The sequence below is a fragment of the Chenopodium album genome, unplaced genomic scaffold (assembly GCF_948465745.1).
Source record: "Chenopodium album unplaced genomic scaffold, dcCheAlbu1.1 scaffold_36, whole genome shotgun sequence".
NCBI lineage: Eukaryota > Viridiplantae > Streptophyta > Magnoliopsida > Caryophyllales > Amaranthaceae > Chenopodium > Chenopodium album.
Genome location: NW_027665203.1, coordinates 1 through 22,656, shown reverse-complemented (window position 1 = coordinate 22,656; position 22,656 = coordinate 1). Strand labels below are relative to the sequence as shown.

Sequence of the window (22,656 nt, the reverse complement as noted above, 5' to 3'; positions counted from 1 at the left end):
CATCACCATAGCCATCGAAACCGACCATGGAAACCCATAATAGAACCTGACTATTGAAACCTTTCACCCTCAAATGGTCGAAATCGACCATGGAAATCTAGAATGGTCGATTTCTATTGCCGATTTCGTCGTTTCAAGGGTGGAGGATAGGAAGAGGGGTTTTGCGCGGTGGTTAGAAAACGTCGGGTGTTTAAATCAAAGCTCATGTTGGTGGTATTTGGGGTCGGGGAAGGTTGTGTGGGCGGTTTTGGGGGTCGGCGATGGGTCAGGTGGGATGCTAAAGGGGCGATCGGCCGTTTTTAGGTGGTTAAGGGGGTGGGTGGCCGTTTTCTGGCGAGATAAGGGGAGGGTCTAGGTTTGGCGGTGGTGGGAAGGTGGCTGGGAAAATATTGGGATTTATTTTTTTTATATATATATATTTTTTATTATTTTTTATAAATTAAAATAAATAGACCAATCATATCATGACATGTGTCAAAATTAAGCCCAAATGACTAACGGAGTTAACGACCGTTAGTCAATAATGGCACTCAGTGAATTATTTAAGAACTGAGTGGCATTTGGTGAATTTTTAAATTTCTCAGTGGCATTTGGTGAAATAGCCGTTCTTATAACTACTACATTTTTATTGTTATCATCGCAAAAATATCCAAATAACAAGGGTAGAGTGTAGATTTAAAATTGCAAATGATCAGATCTTCAGATGTGATTGAAAAAGAGTACAATGCACGAACAACTACAAAATGTTGTAGCTATTTAGAATTTTCTAATTTGTTGTAGCTATTTTAAAATCATCTAAATTGAAGGTTGTAATTAATAATGACGTGGTCTTTACATAGAGGATACTATTTAATTAATCCTCAAATTAACAAATCAACACACGGATAAAGTAATTTAATAGGCATACAATACAACAATAACAACAAAAGGTTTTGTGTGAGACCGGACACACGTGAGACCGGGTTCAATAACAAAAGTCCAATAAAAAGGCGCGGGCTAACTAAACCCGATCGCGAGGCTCGCAACACCAAAAACATGATAGTGGACTCACATGAATAAGCCTTAGTGTGAAAAATAGGTACACAATGATAATTAAAAAAGTACAGTACATATTACGGAATATGTAAATGCATAGTCTTACACTCTTATGTATATTTGTTTCATGGAATTATTTTCTATATATAGGAGTACTTCGTATTATGAATATGAATATGAATTTACTCAACAATATGTACCAATACCATTCCTCGACTACCCAAGGAATTACTGCAGATTTCCAAATCTTCCATTGTGATGATAAACAACCTTTGACTATAGAGAAGTTTAAAATTAGGGAAATCAGGTTGAGCATTCTAATTATTACTAAAAATAGGACCACCACCTAATATAGTTAATGTCACGTTTGTCACGACCTGTACTATATTAAGAGATAATTTAGCACGTCTTCGGCGTCTCTGAACCTTCTGAGGATTTAAGGAAATAAATCATGATAACTTGTTAGTAGTTAAATATAAAGACAAGAGTTAACAAACATATAAGTTTATGAAAAATAAGATTGTAGATGATCTAGTACAAGGAAATAAAATCACACCTCCCGTTTATGCTCAGTAGCCTCGGCAATAGCACCAACAATAAATGGATTTGTCTCCTTTAGGAATTTCTCCCAAAGTAATAAGCATTGCAACGGAGTTATAACTGTTTCTGATAATGGAATCTACATATATATACAAAAAGATATAATTATAACGTTGTTAGGGTTTAAGCTCCATACTTTTACTTTTAATATATATGGATTATATTAGATCTGGTGTATTTAATGTTTTGTTTCCTAATTTATGACAATCTATTATCTCTCCTTTATTTTTACTCTATTTTTCTCTCTCCTCCCTCTTACGATATCCGTATCATTGTTGAAAATCATCAAATTATATTGAGATAGGAATGTATTAGATAAAACCCGTGCGATACACGATTTATTTGAATTTTTAAACTAAAACCAATTATGTTAATACTTCGTATTAAACATATACAATCATGTGCTTCAATTCATTCATATCGTTTTCCTTTGTTTTTATACAAAGAGTAAGCTAGAAACCTAACCTTATTCCAGCTGGTTGATGTTAGAGCCTGAACCTTCTCCCAGCACTTATCATGAAATAAAGCAACTAAATATTTTTCAAGGTCCTCAAATTTATCATCCAATAAAGCAACTAAATATTTTTCAAGGTCCTCAAATTTATCATCCAACTGAATTGCAGCCAGAGCAGATAAGAGTTTAAGACACTACAAAAATATTTGGATCATAAGAAGAAAAAAAAAAAATTAGTACGTTTAACAATTTCCAAAAGATTGAGAAACTACCAAGTAAATTTCACCAAATTTCATTTACATACCGCATAATGAGCAATTTTTGTAATTGATTCAATATTTGTATTCTCAGTCCATTCCCGTTGAACATGACCCTCCAAGCTGAATAAACTTATGAATCTAAAACACAAAATAAAGAATTAAAAAATATAATACACTCTACCTCCGCCCAAAAACACTAGTAAAACTATAAGTTTAAAAATATACAAATTTATTGATATCTCACTTGATAAATTAGATTTACTTTTCCTGTAAATTTTGAGTTTTTCTAAACTATAACCTTGAGGTCGTTAAGTTTCTTTTCCTAAATTACAAGTTGCGTCTTCCAACTTAAGTTGTACAGTATTGTTTAATTAACTGTTCCCTCTAACGTTAACTCAACGTTAGTAATTGTTAAAATAAAAAAGGGGGGGGGGGTGGGTGGGGAATAATAAGAAATGGAGGAGAAAAAAGAAGTACATGAGAGCTTGAGAATTATATGAAAAAAAATATGCTTATTGTAATTCCTCTTACATCACTCTAAAAGTCTAACTCAATCAATTTGGATATGAAATTTCTCTCCAAAGTGGCGTAATTAACAATTAACACAACTATTGACATTAGGTTAACATTAAAGGGTACGGTTAAATAAACATCTTAATTTGGAAGACATGCACATTTTATAATTTTGAAAATACATGTGCATACCTTAAAAAAAACTCATCAACCACATAAACATAGCTTTTAGAAAAACCCTAAAAATATTTAAATGAAATTAGCTGAGTTGAATATAGGTAGAGGTGAACTGACCGTACCTAATTTTAGATAAATAAATAAATAAATAAATAAATTACCTAGCTTTCATAAGGCTCGAGATGTTTTGCGCGTGTTCCCTAGCTTTTGCCTCAACCACACTTTTTGCATAATCCTCTAGCTTTGCGCGCATGTTTTTTTGCATTTGTTCATCCAAATCAAACTGAATAAAAACTTCTGCAAGCCCAGTCTCTGCATGATGTATCTCACGTTGAAGAATTTCTTTTATTGATGGCCAGGCTTTATCATTTGTAGTATCCAACAAAACCCTACTAACGGGTCCTATGAGAGCCACACTTAACCTCGCCTACAACATCATATGTAAGACCACTTTGTTAGACACTAATCAAATACTCCCTCCGTCCCATGATATAGTTTTTGTTTGTGTTTTCTCACGATATTTAAGAAATAGGAGGAGAAAGTGAATAAAAGGTGTTAAATTTCGAAACAATATGAAATGGGCCTGGGCAACCCGAACAAGGAGGAGGAGAGTTGGGTCCACAAACAAGGCTTTGAAGCTTCCATACTAAAACCAATTGGCAATAGTAGGAGTTACTCCTCTACCTTATAAAGTGGAACCACCTCTCCTCTTTCTCCAATGTGGGACACTCATAAGTGGGCTACAATGGGATTCAACACTCCCCCTCACTTATGAGTGTCCTTAGAACTAGAGCACACCAGAAGGTACAATATAAATCCTCTTTGGGAATGAACATCCAATAGAGGCCCCTTAACCAGTGGCTTGACAAATACCCAGTTATAAATGGCCCAACAAACCTGGGCTCTGATACCATGTTAAATTTCGAAACAATATGAAATGGGCCTGGGCAACCCGAACAAGGAGGAGGAGAGTTGGGTCCACAAACAAGGCTTTGAAGCTTCCATACTAAAACCAATTGGCAATAGTAGGAGTTACTCCTCTACCTTATAAAGTGGAACCACCTCTCCTCTTTCTCCAATGTGGGACACTCATAAGTGGGCTACAATGGGATTCAACAAAAGGAACGAAAAAAAAGTACAAAGCATGTTCAAAATTCAAAACTAAATTAGGAAGTACAATGCATAAACTTAAGAAGGTGATGGTATAATGATATTTACATACTATCCAAAAGTTCCCAAAATAGGAAAACAGGAACTATATTATGGGACGAAGGAAGCACATGATCTTATTATACGTATCTATTATCTCAAAGCAAATGAGTATTGTATACAAAAACACGTACCTCATAAAGTGAAGTAACTTCAGCCAATTTGGAAAGGCGGACAGTAGCCATATAATCATAGATATCACTGACAAGCTTGGACCTTGCTCTTGATACATTACTGTTTGCGTGCCATTGTTCAACAAATGGATCTGTTGAAGCAAGATACAAAATAAATTTTGATGTGAGTTTGTGTGAAACTTTTCCGTTTGGATTGTATTCAATAAATTATAGACGGGGGTTACAAGGTATTTGATGTTGATGCTGTTGGACTGGACGAGGAGGAGCTTGCTGCTGTGCTTGGCCCAATGTAGCTGCATTGGGCTGTTGCTGCGACTGTGTGGGCGTCGGGGAGTTGCAATGAGATTGAGCATCAAAACATTGGGCCAGATTTTCAAAAAAGACTGCATACCATGTTATTAATTAAATCATGTAAGACTTAGCTTCTTAATAGATCTAATGGAGTAATTAGTTTACTTCATCAAAATTTTAGATATTGGATATTTTAAATATTTCAAGATATTACGCTTTATTCAGAAAATCATAAAATACGATCATACGAAGCTCATAAAGTTAATATTCCATTTTGTAGCTATCAAGTAAAGGTTAACCTGTACATCCTTCTGCAAAATGTGTCACACAGATATCTTTGCATCTATTGAAAGCAGCAGAAAATCCTTGTTCTTGTTTTAGAGATTCGTTGAAGAGCTCCTTAAACCTCTTCACTGAATTTAAACGTAGATGCCGCAAACTGGATTCAACAGCTGGTTCAACAAGCTAATGTAGAAAAAAAAAAAAAGGAGTATTATTATCAGTACAAAATCCTTTATTTCTAAATGGGAGAACAAATAATCTCATGATATATATGATGACCAATTTAATTAGGAGAAATTGATATATGCAATTACACAACTTTCAACTCCCCAAAATAAAATAAAAATTATACAGTATTTATTTATAATTGATATTAAGCTTGTTAAAGTGTGTTGATGTAATTGTGTCATTTACTTTATAGATATGTGAGTAATTTAATGTGCCATATTGCCCATATACCATGTGGTTGTGTGCAGTGTGCTCATGCATCTAATTTTATGTTACTACAAACAACGCCACTAATTTTTTTTTTTTTTTTTTTTTTTTAAAAAAAAAAAACACTATAAGAAAGATTCTCAAATTAACAATTGTAACAAAGATAGAAGGTTTTACTATACTTCTATCAAATCATGTTCTAATTTCTTCTTTGTCTTGGTTCGGATATCCCCATCATAATCTGCAACCTCTAAATCATACCTGAAAAACGAAAAATTCATATACTTATATAATTTAAGCATCTCCGATCCAAATTGTCATGATACATAAGATTTCAAACTAATTTTCATTATAACTAATTTGTGTTCCAATAATTAGCTATATGCTAGTTATTCAAATAAATGAGCCAGGAGAATACTTTCACAAAAAATAAAAAAAAGAGAGAGAATGAGCCAATGATATATCATTAGGGATTTTTGCAATTTTTTCCCAAGCAGTTATTTTGTCAACAAATTTGATAGAGTATAAAACATATTCCTGGGCCTCAATTATCAGCTTAACCTTTTGGTTGAGTTGGTCCACTAACATGGTATCGGAGCCCACCCCCCCCCCCCCCACTTTCAAGTAGAATATTAAGCGCAGGGTATGAGGAGGGCACATGCTGCATCCACACTTCTAGCCCAACAAGTTCTTGTGTGAGGGGGAGTGATAGAGTATAAAACATATTCCTGGGCCTCAACTATCAGCTTAAGCTTTTGGTTGAGTTGGTCCGCTAACACAATCTAATTAATTCCATAATTTAGCTGGAACAGACAAGCTAGTAGATATAGACTTTTAAATATTTTAAGTATTATTGTTCCTAAGGACCCTAACTACAACTATTGAAGATGCTCTCACTAATTAATTTTGGGGTTTTTCTAAGCTATTCCCTTAAGGTATTCGAGTTTCTAAGATGTACCCATGCTTTTTCATGTTTCTAAGTCGTGCCCTTCAACTCCTTATCAATACTAAAATGTACCCATATAATTAGTTGTTTAAAAATTATTCGAGAGTGTAATTTTGTGGCTTCAGTTTTCATTATTAGGGTTGCGGTGGCTAAGATTTATTTCTCCTACCATTTCCTTACCTTTTATCATATTTCTATTAAATTTATAGTTAACTTTAGGTTACGTGGAAGTCTCAAGGAGGGTACCATTAATTAATGGTAGTGAGTTGAGGGGTACAACTTAGAAACTTGAAATAGCATAGATACACCTTAGAAACTCGAATACCTTAGGGGTATAGCTTAGAAAAACCCTTAATTTTATAATAGTTCAATGTAAAGAATTTTGCATGTTTGTCTCATCTTCCTTGTTTCAATTATTTTGTCTTGTTAGCTTATACGGAAATAAAATATATCCGACTTTTTTTTTTTTTTTTTTTTTTTTTTTTTTTTTTTTTAAAGTTGTTAATATTTGGTTTATAACTTCTCTGTCATTTAGGGTTTTAATCGACAAGGTTGTTGTTGGGTTTTGTATTGTGTGGAGAGTGGTTCAAGAGTATGGAGGCATAAGGGAGATGCAAATGAACTGCTTGTTGGAAGAAGTTCGACCGAACAAGAACAATGGAGTTTGGGGAGTTCGGTCGAACCTTTGAAGCAGTAGCAACATCATTTTCATTTCTAGCAAAGGTGTGGTCAAACCAAGGGAGGTCCGACCGAACCACCTCAAGTTCGACTGAACACAAGGTAGGTTCGGTCGAACCCCTGCTGCTCTGTTCGACGGTTCGATTTTAGTCGATGTAAGCTGCATTTTAATCTTAGCCATTGATTACTCTTGTACTCTTAGACTATATAAACTCATGTATGTCATTTATTAGGGTATGATGTTAGATTTAAGAGAGAGAAAAAGCCTCTTGAGATTAGTTCATCTTTTTAGGGTTTAAGAGAGTGAATTAAGAGAGGTGTGAGCTTTCATGGTGTATTGAGAGCTTGTAATCATCATCATCAAGTTACTTCATCGTGGATTGGTGGGTTTTCTCCCGGCATTGGGTTTTCATGGTAAATTTGTTCTTGTTTTTCGTCTTACTTGATTTTGTTCTTTGATTATTGTTAATTGTCGTTAATCGTAAACTTAGCTAGCACATACATAATCCTTTCAGTTTTTAGCCAGTTGTCTGCCTTTGCCTCATTCTTTTTGTTTGTCGGCAGCAGCAAAACTGGTTATCATAAATTCGATGTCAGTCGCATCATATAATCATATCTTGTCTGTTTTCAAGATACAGTCTTCTGTAGCATCTCAACTAGATAGTATGCTTGCCAGCTTTTGGTGGAGATCGTCTGGTTCTCGGAAGGGTTTGGCGTTGCGCTCGGCTTCTCTACTTCACTTACCCAAAGGTTTGGGGGGTTTGGGTTTGCGCAACATTTCCATCTTTAATTCTGTCCTCCTTGCAGGTATAGAGTGGAGGATGTTTTGAAATCCTCAACTTTTGGTTTCTAAGCTCGTATTTCTCGCCCCTCATGGGGTTGTCGTGGGTTATAGATGGCTCTTTCGGCTGTTGCTTCAGGTGTATGTTGGAAAGTGGCTAAAGGTAATAGGGTCCGCATTACAGCAGGCGAGGGGTCTAGTGTTATTCAAGGATAGTTTATCTTAGTTGGATCTTCTGACTCATGTGTTTGATAAGATTGATCCGCATTCTAACAGGTGGGACTCACTACTAGAATTCGGTCAAGTTGCGACCGTTTTTTTACGACCGTCAATAAAACAATCGCAAAACTAGAAATCTGCGACCATTTTAAAGGCAATCGCAATTTTGCGACCGTATATTACCATTTACACCGTCACAAGTATATTTGAATAATTCTTTTTTAATAAATACATGTGAAAATTAATTAAAAATAATAATAAAGTAGTTGCGACCAACTAAAACAATCGCATATTACGACCGTTTTTACACACGGTCGCAAACAGTCGCTAGTTGCAACCGTTTTCAACAGTTGTAAGTAGTATTTTTCTTTTTTTTTTTTTTAAAAAAAAAGGGGATAAAAGGCCACTAACCCTAGCCTTAATTCCTTTTTAACTCTTTCAGCAGCCGCTTTTTCTCTCTTTTCTCTTTCTCTCTCCTCTCTCTCTTCTCACGTTAGTCTATCTTCATCTTCCGTTCTTTCCTTCTCTCCATTCCTCTTCTCCTCCATCATTCCTCCTCTCCTCCTTCATTATCTGAATTTTATCGCCGGAAATCAAACACACTTCAAAGAAATAGATCAAAATTCGCCCAAACATTCAACCGGCACCAACCATCACTACCATGACCACCACCGTCAAGCTTGAGCCCACCACCACGATCTCCACCGTCACAATCTTATGGCTAAACAAGTTAACGGTTTTAAGGTCAAATTTGACCATGAAAAGTCTAGATCTAGACTTTTAATAGTCGAATTTGGCCTTATTAAATCAAATTTGAGGTGAAATTCGAAGTCAACTCGAGGTTAAGGTATGTTATCATATTTATACTTGTTTGTCTGATTTTTTATTTGAATTTGTTTTGATTTTTTCTTCGAATTTCAGTATTCAAATGTTGGTTTTTGTTCATTTTGGGATTCATATTCGTTTTCATTTTATTTGTTAATGTTTGGGTTTGATTTTTGTAATTTTCGAGTTTGTTTTTCGTTTTTAATTTGGTTTTTATTTTTTTGGTTTATTTTTGGTGGAATTTAGGTTATATTTTTATGGTTGCTTAAAAACAAAAGGTTATATTTTTATGGGTTTTTTTTTTTTAATTTTTATAATTTTGATTTTCGTTTTGAATTTTGGTTTATTTGTGGGTTTAATTTTTTGGTTTTTTGGGGTAAGGTTGGAGGTGGTGGCGTAAGTGGGGGGTAGTAGTGATTAAGGGTGGGAGGTTGGCGGTAATGGGTGGGGGGGAGGGAGAGGTGGCTTAGGTAATGCTCTTGGCGGTAGGAACATGGGGTGCAGGATGTGAACAGGGGGTGCAGTTGAGGGTGCGTATGGCCTGGGTTTTGTTTGTTTCCAGTTTTCTTATTTTCTTTTCTTATTTTTTTTTTAAAATATGTAGTGATCGCCTAATGTAGTCGCAAATGGCTAATATTGCGACCACTACTATACTGGTCGTAATTAATTATATTTGCGACCGTTATTATAAAGGTTGTTGAAAATAGAGGAAACGGTCGCAAAAATATTGCGATCGTCAACCAGTTGCAATTATGACTTTTTGCGACCAAGTGAATCACGATAACCACTTTACGACCGTTGACAGCCACAATTACATTTAGCGACTGTTTTTGCTATTTTTTGCGACCGTTTATGACGGTCGTAAAAACATTAATTTTTAGTAGTGACTCCTCGAGGAGTCCATTGGTTTTTTTGATTGCCCAACTTCCGTTAGGAACCTTAGTTTAGATCATCCGCAGGAACTTATTGATGATTTTATGTATTGGAAATTCTCTAAGTATGTCTCCTTTTCTTTAAAGTCTGCCTATGCTCTTTTATTGCAGCAGACTATTAGGTGTCCTCCTTTGGGGTCCTTGCCTGATCCCTATTGGAGGAAATTTTGGGCGCTTCCCCTTCTTCAAAAATGGAAGATCTTTGGCTGAAAATTATTCAGGCCGGTGTTCTGGTAGCCTCAGTTCTAGCTATTCGCGACATTTCTATGGATTCAGTTTGCTGCTTCTGCCAGAGGGAGCAGGAGACGGTCGACCATTCGTTTCGAGACTGTGATTTCATTGCTCCTTTGTGGGTTCGCAACTCGTTTCATTTCAATATCCAGGGTCTTTTTCATCTTCCTTTTCTCCAATTGGTTTTTGTTATGGTTTCTTTATTAGCAGCTGCTAAGGACATGGAGAACCTGGCGCAGTTTTTCTCCCTTCTTTGGGCTATTTGATTGTCCTGTAATAATGTACGTTTCCAGCAACATGTTGTCTTTCTTGATGATGTTTTACTTCTTGCTTCTGGTGCAGGGGATGCAAGCTCATTCAGGATTCTCACCTTCACTCCTCTGCTTTGGGTCCTTAACCCTAGGCCAGCTGATTCGGGGTTTGCTGCCAAGCTTGCTGGGGACCTCACATCGGGGTTTGATATTTATTTGATTTGTGATGGGTCTTGGTCATCCCCCGATAACTCGGCAGATGTTGGTTAGATTTTTCGTGATTATGACGCTCCTTTACTCCGTGGGGGAGGGGCACGTGCTTCCCGAGGGTCTTTTTTACACTGGTTAGCAGGAAAGGCTCGTGCACGAGGGTCTTTTTTTGGCTTTTTAAATTTTCGCTTGTGCTTTTCTTTTTTTGCTCTCACTGTCAAAAAAAAAAAAAATGGTACATTGATACTTACATCTATGACTACATTGCTTCTTTAAATATAAACCCCAAAATTAAATAAACTCAAAGGTTACATAAATAGTGTACATGTTAGACTATGAAATGAATCGTAACTAGGATGCTTCCCGACCCCCTGGTTATTGTATGGACCTTTTGATATAGACAATTGTACTAGAGTTTGTAATGTTTAGTTTACGCTAATTAAGTGCCTTTTTTACCAAAAAAAAAAAAAAATTGAATAAAAATTAAAAGTGTACAAAACCATAACATATTCAGACAAGTATAATTTTTGAGGGAAATATAGACACTAACTCGCATAAACAATGAACGATGATTGAATTGAGCTTTTCTCCAAATTTAGAGGCAAGGCCAGATTGTGAGGCTACTTTGAGTTCAAGCCAATCCTGAAAAAATGGTAACAGAAAGGCCAACGAAATTTAAGCAGAGTAGTAGACCAACAAGAAAATCGAAAGTGGGGATGTTGAGTATTTGGGTTTTTATACCTGATTTTGGGTAAACTTCCTATATTTTTCATCAGCAATTTCTTGACACCGAATATTAGACACCATGACCTGAAATTTTAAATTATTTGTACAATAACAATTACATTAATAAGTTCAACAAAAAGAATCAAATCTCGTTCACATTACTAGTTTAATTTGTTTAGCATTCATGATTACTTTGACTGCAGGAAGATTAAGGTCCTTGTTCTCCTTAATAGTTTTCCAAATATGTTGCATACTGAGAGGAAGAGATGAAGCTGGTACAACTTTATCACGGTCTTCGACAAATCCTCCGGGAGCTATTGAGTGTTTGATTTGTTGCCTCAAACTATCAACCTTGATATGCCCATTATTTACATGAACTCAATTAGACAGCTTTAATTAATAATTTTAATTAAGAAAATCAAAATACTGTACTCAACCAATAAATAATGCCACACCTTTTCTTTGAATTTCTTTGTTTCATGTTCATAGTGAGAAAGAGCAACGACTTTAATCTACAAGCAAGTCAAAGTTAATGTGTGAACAATGATACAAAAAGTCAATTTATAACACTTGATAAAAAAAAAATTAAAAAAGAAGAGTTGTATAAGTATCAAAGAAGAGTTGTATAATTATCGATCTTTTAGGAAAAATTAGAAATAATAATCCCAACTTTCATCAATTTTGCTATAATAATCCCAACTTTGGATTATTCTAGAATAATCCGAACTTTGGGAGTTATTCTTTTTCTACAATCCCTAACCGGTCAACAAAAGTCAATGACCTATTATATCAGGTCATTTGACACATGTCAAGTCCTAATTGGTCCAAATATTAAAAAAAAAAAAAAAAAACCAGCCAACCTCCCCTCCCCCCCCCCCCCCAAAAAAAAAAAAAAAAAAAAAAAAAAAAAAAGAGTAGTTGTATAAGTATCAAAGAAGAGTTGTATAATTTTTTTTTTTTTTTGACGGGAAGAGTTGTATAATTTAGCTAAATAAAATGAAAGGTTTTTGTTCAAAAAAAATAAATAAATAAAAAATGAAAGGTTTACTTACTTACCTCAAAAAGCTGACTTAAAGGAATATGTTCTTGGGTTGGTGCCTTGGAAACCGAATCCCATATCTTGCAAAATTTTTAAAAAATTATAAATAAATAATGTAAAATATAATGTCATACATTAGTAAATTTCTTTTTTTTTTTTTTTTCACATTACCTTTTGAATATTTTCTTCAATAACCGGTTTAATTGTTTCAAAAGGTGTCATCTGATATGAAAAGCCAAAAAAAAAAAAAAAATTGCTCAAAATTGCAAAGTTGTCAATAATACCTCAGCTCATATATATAATTAAATACACACTTGCGTTATATGTAAAAAGACAAACTCACCGTTGTCATATCACGTATTACAAAAATTAGAGTGATCCTACGAGCCTTGAACAATCGCCTCATGACCTTAACACCATCAAACGGCAAACGTAATGATTTTATCATGTTTAGAACCTTGAAAAACATTACTTAAGGAATACTCCATTCTAATTAAAGAACTACATACATAATTAATTAATAAAAATTTTGACAATTACCACCTTCTATTATGTCTATTTTAGCAATTACTACCTTGTATTTTTTTTTAAAAAAAAAATTACCACCTTTGTTGACCCTTATGAGGTTTTGATGATGATACTAAGAATTGAGCAAACTTCCTTTTAATAAGGATTTTCTAGTGTTGTGATGTTGGCAGGTTCAGTAAGCGTAGAGGGGTGAAGTAGGAACTGGAACAAAGAAACTTTAGAAGATCCATGAGGACAAGTAAAGAACAGAAGAAGAGTTTCAGCAATGGAACTTCCCGAAGTTTCTGACTAGGAACTTCAAACGGGTTGTAACGACCTGGTTCTGGTGTAATACTGGGGCAAGCCTCAATAATCAAGGATCAACGCAAAGATCAAGATATCAACCGAAGAAGATGGACTTCATAACTTATAGTTGTATAAAAGATAAGTTTGTTTTCGTAAGATGATGTAAACATATAAATGACTGTTATGCCTGGAACTTATTAGAAATCAGATAGAGCTTGGCAAACTAACTAATTCGTAAAAGATAAATATGAGTTTTATAAAAAAGTACTTAATTGATTTTATCTAAAATCAGGTTTAACTTGGTTTTATCTTTTTTTATAAAATCTTATCTTTTAACAAAAACGAATTTGATTAAATTTGGTTTTTATAAAAACGAATTTAAATCTGTTTGGACTCGGTTTTATAGAAGATAAGATCAGATTTGTGTTTGATCTATCTTGTTTGCGAAAACCCTAGTTTGAGAAGCTGAGGAACTCCTATAAATATATAAGTATTTCAGCTTAGCAAAGTGAGAGTTTTAAGCGTGAAAACCACTTAGTGCTTAAGAGTAAGTTTGCCAAAGGTTTAAGCTTTATCATTTTGATTTCGGGTTTCATGTGTAGCTTTCCATTTATGTGTTAGAGTGTGTCTTTGAGTTGTAATTGGTTTTGGGGTGAGATCGTGAATTCTCTTAAATTCACACAAGTGTATGAGTTTGAATTCTCTAAAATTCGAGTGAAGACTGTGAGTGCACAGAGAGTGAAAGGTACCTGAGAAGTGTCTTGGGTCACCTGGGAAGTGTCCTGGGTAAGGGGAGAAAAGGGTCCTGAGAAGTGTCTTAGGTCTGGTAGGAAGTGTCCTATCATAGAGTCAAGTGTCTGTGGTGGAACTTGCAAGCAAAGGTCTGTGTAATAGGTTGTACTAGGAGAGTTGCCTATTATAGTGAAATTTGTTTATAAGTCCCAATAGGGCCGAGGTTTTACTTCCAATTAGGCACTGGATGGTTTCCTCGTAAAACTTGATGTGTGCTTTAAGTTTTCTTTACGTTTTTATTGTTTAATTCCGCTTAAGTTCCTCGATTGGAACTTACTACTATTCACCCCCCCCTCTCGTAGTAGTTCATCTAAATTAACAACCTTCTATTTTCAAAAACATCAAAAGTTACCACCTTTTTGCCCTCCAATTATCACTTTCTGTAATGTCCATTTTAGCAATTACCACCTTCTACTTTTTTTTTGGAAAATTACCACCTTCTATTTTCAAAAACATCAAAAGTTACCACCTTAAGAGGCAGAGAAAGCACCTGAAACACAGTCTCTAGTAAAGGATTACATGCTGCATTTCTACGTCCAATGTCATTGTACCACCTAAATTTAAAGATTTAGATCAGTGGAAATAATCATGTATGTAATTAAGGAAATACAACAATAATAATAATAAAAGTAAGTATTTCACAAACTTACATGTTTATAAGCACTATATCGGAAACTGCAAGAGCAAAGAGAGCACTTTGTTTCTCAAAAGCAGTATCATCCTAGTAAATGCAAGAGAATGAGCATACTTGAGGAAAATAGGTTGTTACATGAATTTATGCCAAGAGCATCAAAGTGATTCAAAATCGATGAATGATACAACGGTGACGGCGATCCGGTTACCTCTCTTTCTTGACTGTCGGCACCCTCCACATCCATTGCTATAGTTAAGGGCTGCTCCATGCCATCACATGATCTTGCTAGCCAAATACCTTTGGTGGTCGCAGATCTGACAAGAAGAACAAACTTATATATTTTACTTTTTCGCTGTATATATAGGTACTTTACTATTATTGCTTATATGGGCATGAATCGCATGATTATATTACTAGTCAACAAACTCAGATTATACATGTACTCCCTCTGTCCCTTATTCACATGGGAAAAAAGTGGAAGGGGATGAGAATCGAGTTAGGAATGAGAAATGTGAGAGAAATAGGGAGAAAAGGAAAATAATGAGCCCAAAATGACGTCACGTGGTAATTGGGGGGCAAGAAGGTGGTAACTTTTGATGTTTTTAAAATTAGAAGGTACTAGTCAACAAACTCAGATTATATATGTACTCCCTCTGTCCCTTATTCACATGCTTATGTTTCTTTATTATGTTTTAAAGTTTTTTTTAAATTTTTTTTTAAAGTTTTTTTTAATTAAATATTTTTTTTAATAAATTAAATTATTAAATAATTAGATAATGGGACCCACTAACGGCAAAGTTGACAGAATGCTAACGGAAGTACTGATATCTATAGTTTAGTCATTTTTGAGGTGCCAATTTAAAATATAATTTTAGATGGGTAATAAAATTCAATTACTCCCATTTTCGAGGTACCAAAATCCAAATTTTCCTATTTTTAATTATATTTTACTAATTGTTAAAGCAATATTTTGAAAGTATATCCGTTGTGTGTATATATATATATATATATATATATACATATATATATATATATATATATATATATATATATATATATATACATACATATATATATATATATATATATACATATATATATACATATATAATATGTATATATATATATATACATATTATATATGTATGTATATATACATATTATATATGTATATATATATGTATATATATATATATATATATATGTATATATATATATATGTATATATGTATATATGTATATATATATATATATGTATATATATATACATATATATATATACATATATATACACATACATATACATATACATACACATATACATACATATATATACATACATACATATATACCACTACTAGAAATAGGCCTATTTCCGACGGATTGATTCCGACGGATACCTAATTCCGTCGGAAACATAGGAAATTACGACGGATTTTTATTCCGTCGGACATTTACGACGAATTATTAGGATCCGTTGGAAATCCGTCGGAGATTTCCGACGTAAAATAAATCCGTCGGAATATATAAGCTTTCCGACGGAAAATTCCGTCGGAAATGTAATTTTCCGACGGAATTAAAGTCCGTCGGAAATTTCCGATGGAATATTCCGTCGGAAAATATTTTTTAAAAAAAAATTCAAACTCTAAAAGCAGCCCTCCTTTTATTTCACCCCTTAGCCGTTTTATTTCACTTCCCCCTTTTCATTCTCTCTCCTTTCTTTTGCTGTTTCTCTCTCATCTATGGCTTCCTCATCTTCTCCCCCTTCTTTCTCACCCACGACCCTCTCCTTCGTGTACTTCCTCTCCTTCGTTCTTCCTCTACGAGCCTCTCCTTCGTACTTCCTCTCCGACCCTACGTCCTCTCCTTCGTATTTTTGATTTTATACGGTTTTAAGGTTAAATTCGACAATCAAAACTCTAGATCTAGAGTTTTTATTGTCGAATTAAGCCTTATTAACCAAAATTTGGTGAAATTCGAAGCTAATTTCATAATTAAAGGTATGCTTTGATGTTTTTAATGTTCTTTCTTTTGTTTGTTTTTTTTTTTTTTGAAATTTGGTGGTTCTGGTGGCTCGTTGGTGGTTTTAGGGTCAGTTTAAGGGTGGGTCGAGGGAGGTGGTGGTGGGTGCCGCCAAGGCTAAGGTTAGGGTTAGGGTTTGGGTGGTGAGAGAAGGTTCGTTTAGGTCTGGGTTAGGTGTTTGGGTGTTTTAGGTCGGGTCTGGGTTTGGGGGGTTTGGATCTGTGTTTGGGTCTGGGTAAGTCGGGTCTGGGTTAGGGGTTTGGGTCCGGGTAACTCGGGTCTGGGTTAGGGGTTTGGGTCTGGGTAAGTCGGGTCTGGGTTAGGGGTTTGGGTCTAGCTTAGGTTTGGTTTTGTGGTGTGGGTTAATTTAGTGGGTGGCGGTGGTGGTGGGTTGTAGTGGCGGTGGTGGCGGGTTGTAGTGGCGGTGGTGGCAGTGGGTTAGGGTTTGAGAAGGTTGGTTTGGTTGGGGTTGACAGCCTTTGTGGGTGGTTGGAGGTGGTGATTCGTCGTGCCGGTGGTGGCACGGCGTATTTTTTTAATTTCCCGAAAATAGTTTCCGACGGAATTCGCAGGTACCAGAAATTGTCTTCCGACAAAAAATTCCGTCGGAAACTCCGTCGGAATAGTGTTTCCGACGGCATTTTCGTCGGAAAAGGTGGTTTTTCCTACAACGGCTTTTCCGACAACTTTTTCCGACGGATTTTAAGGTGTTTTCGACGGAATTTTTCCGTCGGAAATGGGCCTTTTTCTAGTAGTGATACATACATACATACATACATACATACATACATATACATACATACATACATACATACATATATATACATACATACATACATATATATAAATACATAATATATATACATATACATATACATATACATATACATAAGTTGCAACATTTTGATTTTGAAATTATTTATATCCTTTCCTTTGACTAGTTTGATGATTGCTAAGCTAACATATAGATAGTTAAATTGTGGGATCTTGTTAGATTTGTCTCTATTTTAGTATCAAATGCTTATGATTTATAAGTATTGGTAATTAAATATATTAACAATTGAAATAATGTATTGACATGTATGAAAAAGAAAAGTGTTGCAAGTATTATAAAATGGAGAAAGTATATATTAGTATATCGATTGTATAGAGATGAATTGAAAAAGACTTCAACGATTATGTTCCATCTTGTTGAAGGTTAAAGGTTTTGATAATGATGAATATAAATCATCAAATTTCAACTAATGAGAGTTCTCTAAGTGTTGTGATTAGAACAGGTCAAATCTAAATTAAGAAGACATGAAGAGGTTCCAAGGAAAGGTTAAAGAATATAGAAGGAGAGTTCTCTAACAAGAACTAATTGAGTTCCCTAATAGGAACTTGAAAATAGCAAGTTAAGAACTTCAATTTGGCCTGCGTTAGAGGCAGCAAGTTTCACAAGAACTTGGCCTACAAAGTTCCAGTTGAGAACTAGAAGTAAAGTGACAGCAGGACTTAGTCATGGATTGTGTGAAGCCCAAGTATGTTGGCTTACAAGATATTGGCGAAGCAGGTTTTTATCTCTTAGATTAGCTGTAAATATGATTGTTAAGTTTATGTGTGAAAATCTATTAGAAACGTGACAAAAGGGCTTGGCAAGCTTAAAATAGGAAAGGTTAAAAAGATAAGTTTTTAAGAAAAGATTTTCTAAAGTGCTTTATTTCTTAAAAACTCAATGTCAAAAGATATTATCCTTTTCATTACTTATCTTTGATAAGTTTAACTTTTCTAAAATAGATTTTCTTTGAAATAGATTTACTTAAAACCATGTTTTGTGATTTTGGAAAAATAACTTAATTATCTTTTTAAAACCCTACTTTCTATATGAGCTAGTCTTATATAAATCGTAGTCATCACATTTCATATTTTTCAGTGAGTTTATGTATGAAGGAATCGTAGTGTGCATATTTGTGTAAGTTTGCCTAGTATATCACTTTGTCATGTTTGTTTCAGGCTTCATGCATAGCTTACCTTTCATATACTAGGGTCAATTTATTATATCAGTTGGGTTATTGGATGTGTGTGTGTGTGTATGTGTGTGTGTGTGTGTGTGTGTGAGTGAGTGAGAGAGAGATTTACTTCTTTGCATACTGAGTCGTAGGCTTCTAGGTTAAAGCTGAGAGTTAGAGTTCTCAAGGAGTACGAGTAAATCTTACTTAGGACTTAGGTTAGGTAGATTAGGGACCTACTGTGTAGCAAATTCAGTCTGAAACTTGTGAGTAAAGGTCTGAGTATAATAATATAAGTTGTAACTTGTGTGTTTACCCTATATTATATATAGTAGATTGATTTGGTTCTGGAAATCCGTAAGAGAGTCGAGGTTTTACTTCTAGTTGGACCTTGAAAGGTATCCTCGTAAAACTTTGTGTGCATTGCAAGTTCCTTTACCTTCTGTTTTACATTCCGCAAAATAAGTCATTAGGAACTCACATACAATTCGATCACCCGCTTCTTGTAGTGTTCGTCTCAACTAATAATTGGTATCTTGTTCGTATTAACTAAGCTAACATATAGATAGTTATAATGTGGGATCTTGTTAGATTTGTCTCTATTTTAGTATCAAATGATTATGATTTATAAGTATTGGTAATTAAATATATTAATAATTGAAATATTGCATTGACAACTATGAAAAAGAAATGTGTTGCAAGTACTATAAAATGAAGGAAGTATATATTAGTATGTAGATTGTGTCGAGATGAATTGAACAAGGCTTCAACGATTATGTTTCAACTAATTTAATTTTTATTCACAAAAACCAATTAAAAGCAAGTATTGTTTGTAAAAAGTGAAAACCATCAAACGTCAGCCAAGGAATGTACTTTGTATTCTCATCTTGCTAGTACTTGTAGTAAGGGACTGTTCTGATTGACTGAAATGAGCTAAACTGAACTGAACTGAAATTATTAAAGCTGAACAGAATTGAATTGAACTGAACTTAATATTTTATGAAAGAAGAAAATTAAGATAAGAACTGAACTGAATTGAATTGAATTGATTGGAGCTGAACTGAATTGAATTGAAAATAAGCTGAAGAGAACAGACCCTAAGTTAAGACACAATAAAGTATTTTCTAAGCTTTATACGAAGTATTTAGCTTTCAATTTACGGACTTTTTTCACTTTATTACCCGAAAACAGCATGAGCTTTTAATAGCTAACCTTCCTTTACGCGCATCCATCTCCTTGAAGTTGGTTCCAAATAAATGGTTCAATAGTGTACTTTTCCCTACAATACCAAACACAAGTTACAGTTAGCAAGGTACTTGTGATCGAGGAATTCCTAGTTTATCACTCAGATAAACATATTTTGTTTGTCAAATGCCAAAATTGTAAATAAATCAACAACTTTGTCAACTCAACATGATATAGCTGTAAATAAATCAACAATTGTAGGTCTCATATTTGATAAAAAGTTGTTAATTTATTTACATTTTAACCATTTGATAAACATATTTTGTTGATCAAGAAGATAAATTTGTATTTTCTCCTAAATATCCAATAAAAAAGAGACAGACAATGGACAAAATTTATTGAATTTTGTAAAAATTTTGTATTCAAAATGGTCGTTATAATAAGCACAAAAAATGCTTCATAAAAAATACTCCGTAAATGCAAATATATAAGCTAGTACAGTAATAAAAACAAAAAACGTACCACTGTTTTGTGGGCCGAAAATGGAGACTATTACATATGACCGCCCGCATGTTGCCCAGTTCACTTCTTTTCCAAAACTTTCGATTCCATTCACATTGAATGTACCATCTCCACCGATTAGCTCTATTATAATTTCAACATTTATACCAAATTGTGTTTCACTATCTTTAATTAACGTCTAACATAGAATGTCTTATATCTAGTAGTAGTATGAAATTTTTTATACGAAGTAGCATATTGAGGCGGGCAAATATAAAGCATTAACAAAGTTGTGGAAAATTGGTATTACGGAGCAACAAATAAAAATCTCAATTTTAACCTTTGTCTTTTTTGTACTCCCAACTATGTGGTGGTGCATTTCTTAAAACAGACTACTTTAACACGTGTTGATCTGTAAGTGGTCCAAAATAAACAAAAAATTAAACTAAATTAAAACTAATCTATACCCTCCTATCCAGCCCCAAGCCCCCAACACCATTCCTCCACCATGTTACCCCAAAAATCCAACCCTCCACCATGAAAACTCCCCGATCGCCCTAAATCCCCCAACTCAAAACTACCCTAACAAACCACCATCTTGAAACCAACCCAAGCCCCCTGCACCATCAAAACCAGCGGGTGCTTGGTTTAGGAAAGAGAGAGAGATAGAAATTCCTACTACAAATAAGGGGAGGGTGATTTTCGAGGTGGGGAAAGTGAAGGGGTGATTTTATGTGGGGCTGGGATGGAGGGATTGAGTATTGGAAATAGGGAGGGATCTATTTTAATTTTTTGGACCAATAAATGTACAACACATGACATTTACAAATTAACATTCTTATGTAGTAATTGCAGTTCATCTAGGTTTATAGAAAGAAAACGCATCCCTAAAATTGTAAATATAGCAAAAAAAAAAAAAAAAAAAAAAAAAAAGTCAAACAACCTGATCACGTACGATCCCATCTAAATATAATCCAATTGGGAGTCTAATTAATCACATAGTTAAGCATGCAAGAAAACAAGTACTTATGAGAATATATTACAAGAAAACAGTAAAGATAAGAGTAAAGATCAACATACGACAAGTGGCTGTAGTTGAGTTGTTCATGGCTTCCTCCTTAAACAATTCAGAAAAACTCTAAGAATGAAGAGAGAGATAAATACAATGCTCTCTATAAACTTGATCAAAGAGAGTGGATAATGGAGGGTTGGAGGAGATCGACTCCTCACTATAATTGACCAAGTCAATGATGATGCAGTCGTCGCAAACTCGCAAGTCTTTTACTACTTATGTCGACTAGTATCACCATACTACAAAATTATGCGTCTTCTTATGTGCGTATCATCCATGTCGTTTGCACCAAGGGGCCTTGCTTTGACGTTGTATCATGGTATCCATTAATTCTAATCTAGTAGGGCCGTCGTATCCCTTTTTTTTTTTTTTTTTTTCCGTATGCTTAACAATAATAATGTTAATAATGGTAATAATAATCTAGTAGGGCCGTCATATCCCTTAACTTATTGACTGTTCAATAGTGAATATTGAATAAATGAATAGTAAGAGAGATTTGTTATGAAACATCTAGATATGGATGACTATTATCTCATGTATCATCAGGAATATTCTAGAATTTGAACTTATTCAATGATGGAACCCTAGATAAAATACATGTATATATATCCCATACTATATGGAATAATATACAGAACGTAACAAATTTCTCCCATCTCTCTATATTTTCTCTTCCATATTTAGCACGTTATCAGCACCAGCTCTAGCTAAAAATCAAGACCAAGGTTTAACCTTAGACAACGATCATTTGTTAAAGACCTTGAAAGGTACGCCTACAATGTTATTCCATCATATTATTGTAGATAAATAAATTAACTTATTTCTGGTATTCCATCAAATTATTGTAGGTAAATAAGTTTGCATATAAGAATTTCTTTCAAAAAAAAAAAAAAAAAAAAAAAGTTTACATATAAGAATAAGAATACATACCCATTAGTCAAAAAGAGTAATTCAATCGCAATCATATTTGATTAGAGTAATATACTATATATTATGTACGTAGTATTATGCGCATAGTTGTTTAATATAAGGCGTCATTTATGATGTAAGATAGAGTTGAATTGTACAGATTAGATTTAGTTCTTGATAGTTGTGCTCTCGACAAATACAAGTTCATGCCCCAGATTTGCGAAATTCGTTTATCTAATGGCATGAACCGTAAATACCAAGCAAATACAAGCCCCTTAATTAGTTCAACGAAATTGACAGCTCACCAACTACTCCGTTAACTTGCAAATTGGATGGCAACTTCACGCCAAGTTAACCCTTGTTAACTATGGTTGGTTACTATACAATATACTGTAGCAAATTTTGAAATCACCATGCAAAACATTATTGCCCTGAGCTATTATAGCGATTTCCCTTTGTAGCGATTTTCAACCTATAAGAGAATGGAAATGGTACTTCCCTTCGTAGCGATT

At 34.2% G+C, this 22,656-nt stretch overlaps 1 protein-coding gene across 1 annotated transcript; it reads right to left on the bottom strand.

Moving 5' to 3' along the window:
• Window positions 1–1,062: 1,062 nt before the first annotated feature.
• LOC145621999 (protein ROOT HAIR DEFECTIVE 3-like) lies at window positions 1,063–21,347 on the bottom strand. The gene is made up of 21 exons (XM_081676375.1): window positions 21,244–21,347; window positions 20,185–20,307; window positions 19,690–19,756; window positions 14,676–14,781; window positions 14,484–14,554; window positions 14,324–14,387; window positions 12,572–12,637; window positions 12,400–12,450; window positions 12,246–12,308; window positions 11,645–11,701; window positions 11,382–11,540; window positions 11,205–11,273; window positions 11,014–11,105; window positions 5,573–5,651; window positions 4,973–5,138; window positions 4,607–4,765; window positions 4,383–4,513; window positions 3,201–3,466; window positions 2,394–2,487; window positions 1,592–1,714; window positions 1,063–1,463 (listed from the first exon to the last, which is right to left on the bottom strand). Exons 1-21 carry the CDS (start codon window positions 21,269–21,271, stop codon window positions 1,353–1,355), a joined length of 2,145 nt encoding a protein of 714 aa, XP_081532501.1. The 5' UTR covers window positions 21,272–21,347; the 3' UTR covers window positions 1,063–1,352.
• Window positions 21,348–22,656: the final 1,309 nt, after the last annotated feature.

Coding starts and splice junctions, on each gene's coding strand:
- LOC145621999 (XM_081676375.1), bottom strand. CDS start 21,271: ATGAACAACTCAACTACAGCCACTTGTC. Junction 14,782..19,689: donor ATGGATGCGCGTAAAGGAAG/GTTAGCTATTAA, acceptor TCTTCTTGTCAG/ATCTGCGACCACCAAAGGTA. Junction 11,541..11,644: donor CAAAGAAATTCAAAGAAAAG/GTGTGGCATTAT, acceptor GGGCATATCAAG/GTTGATAGTTTGAGGCAACA.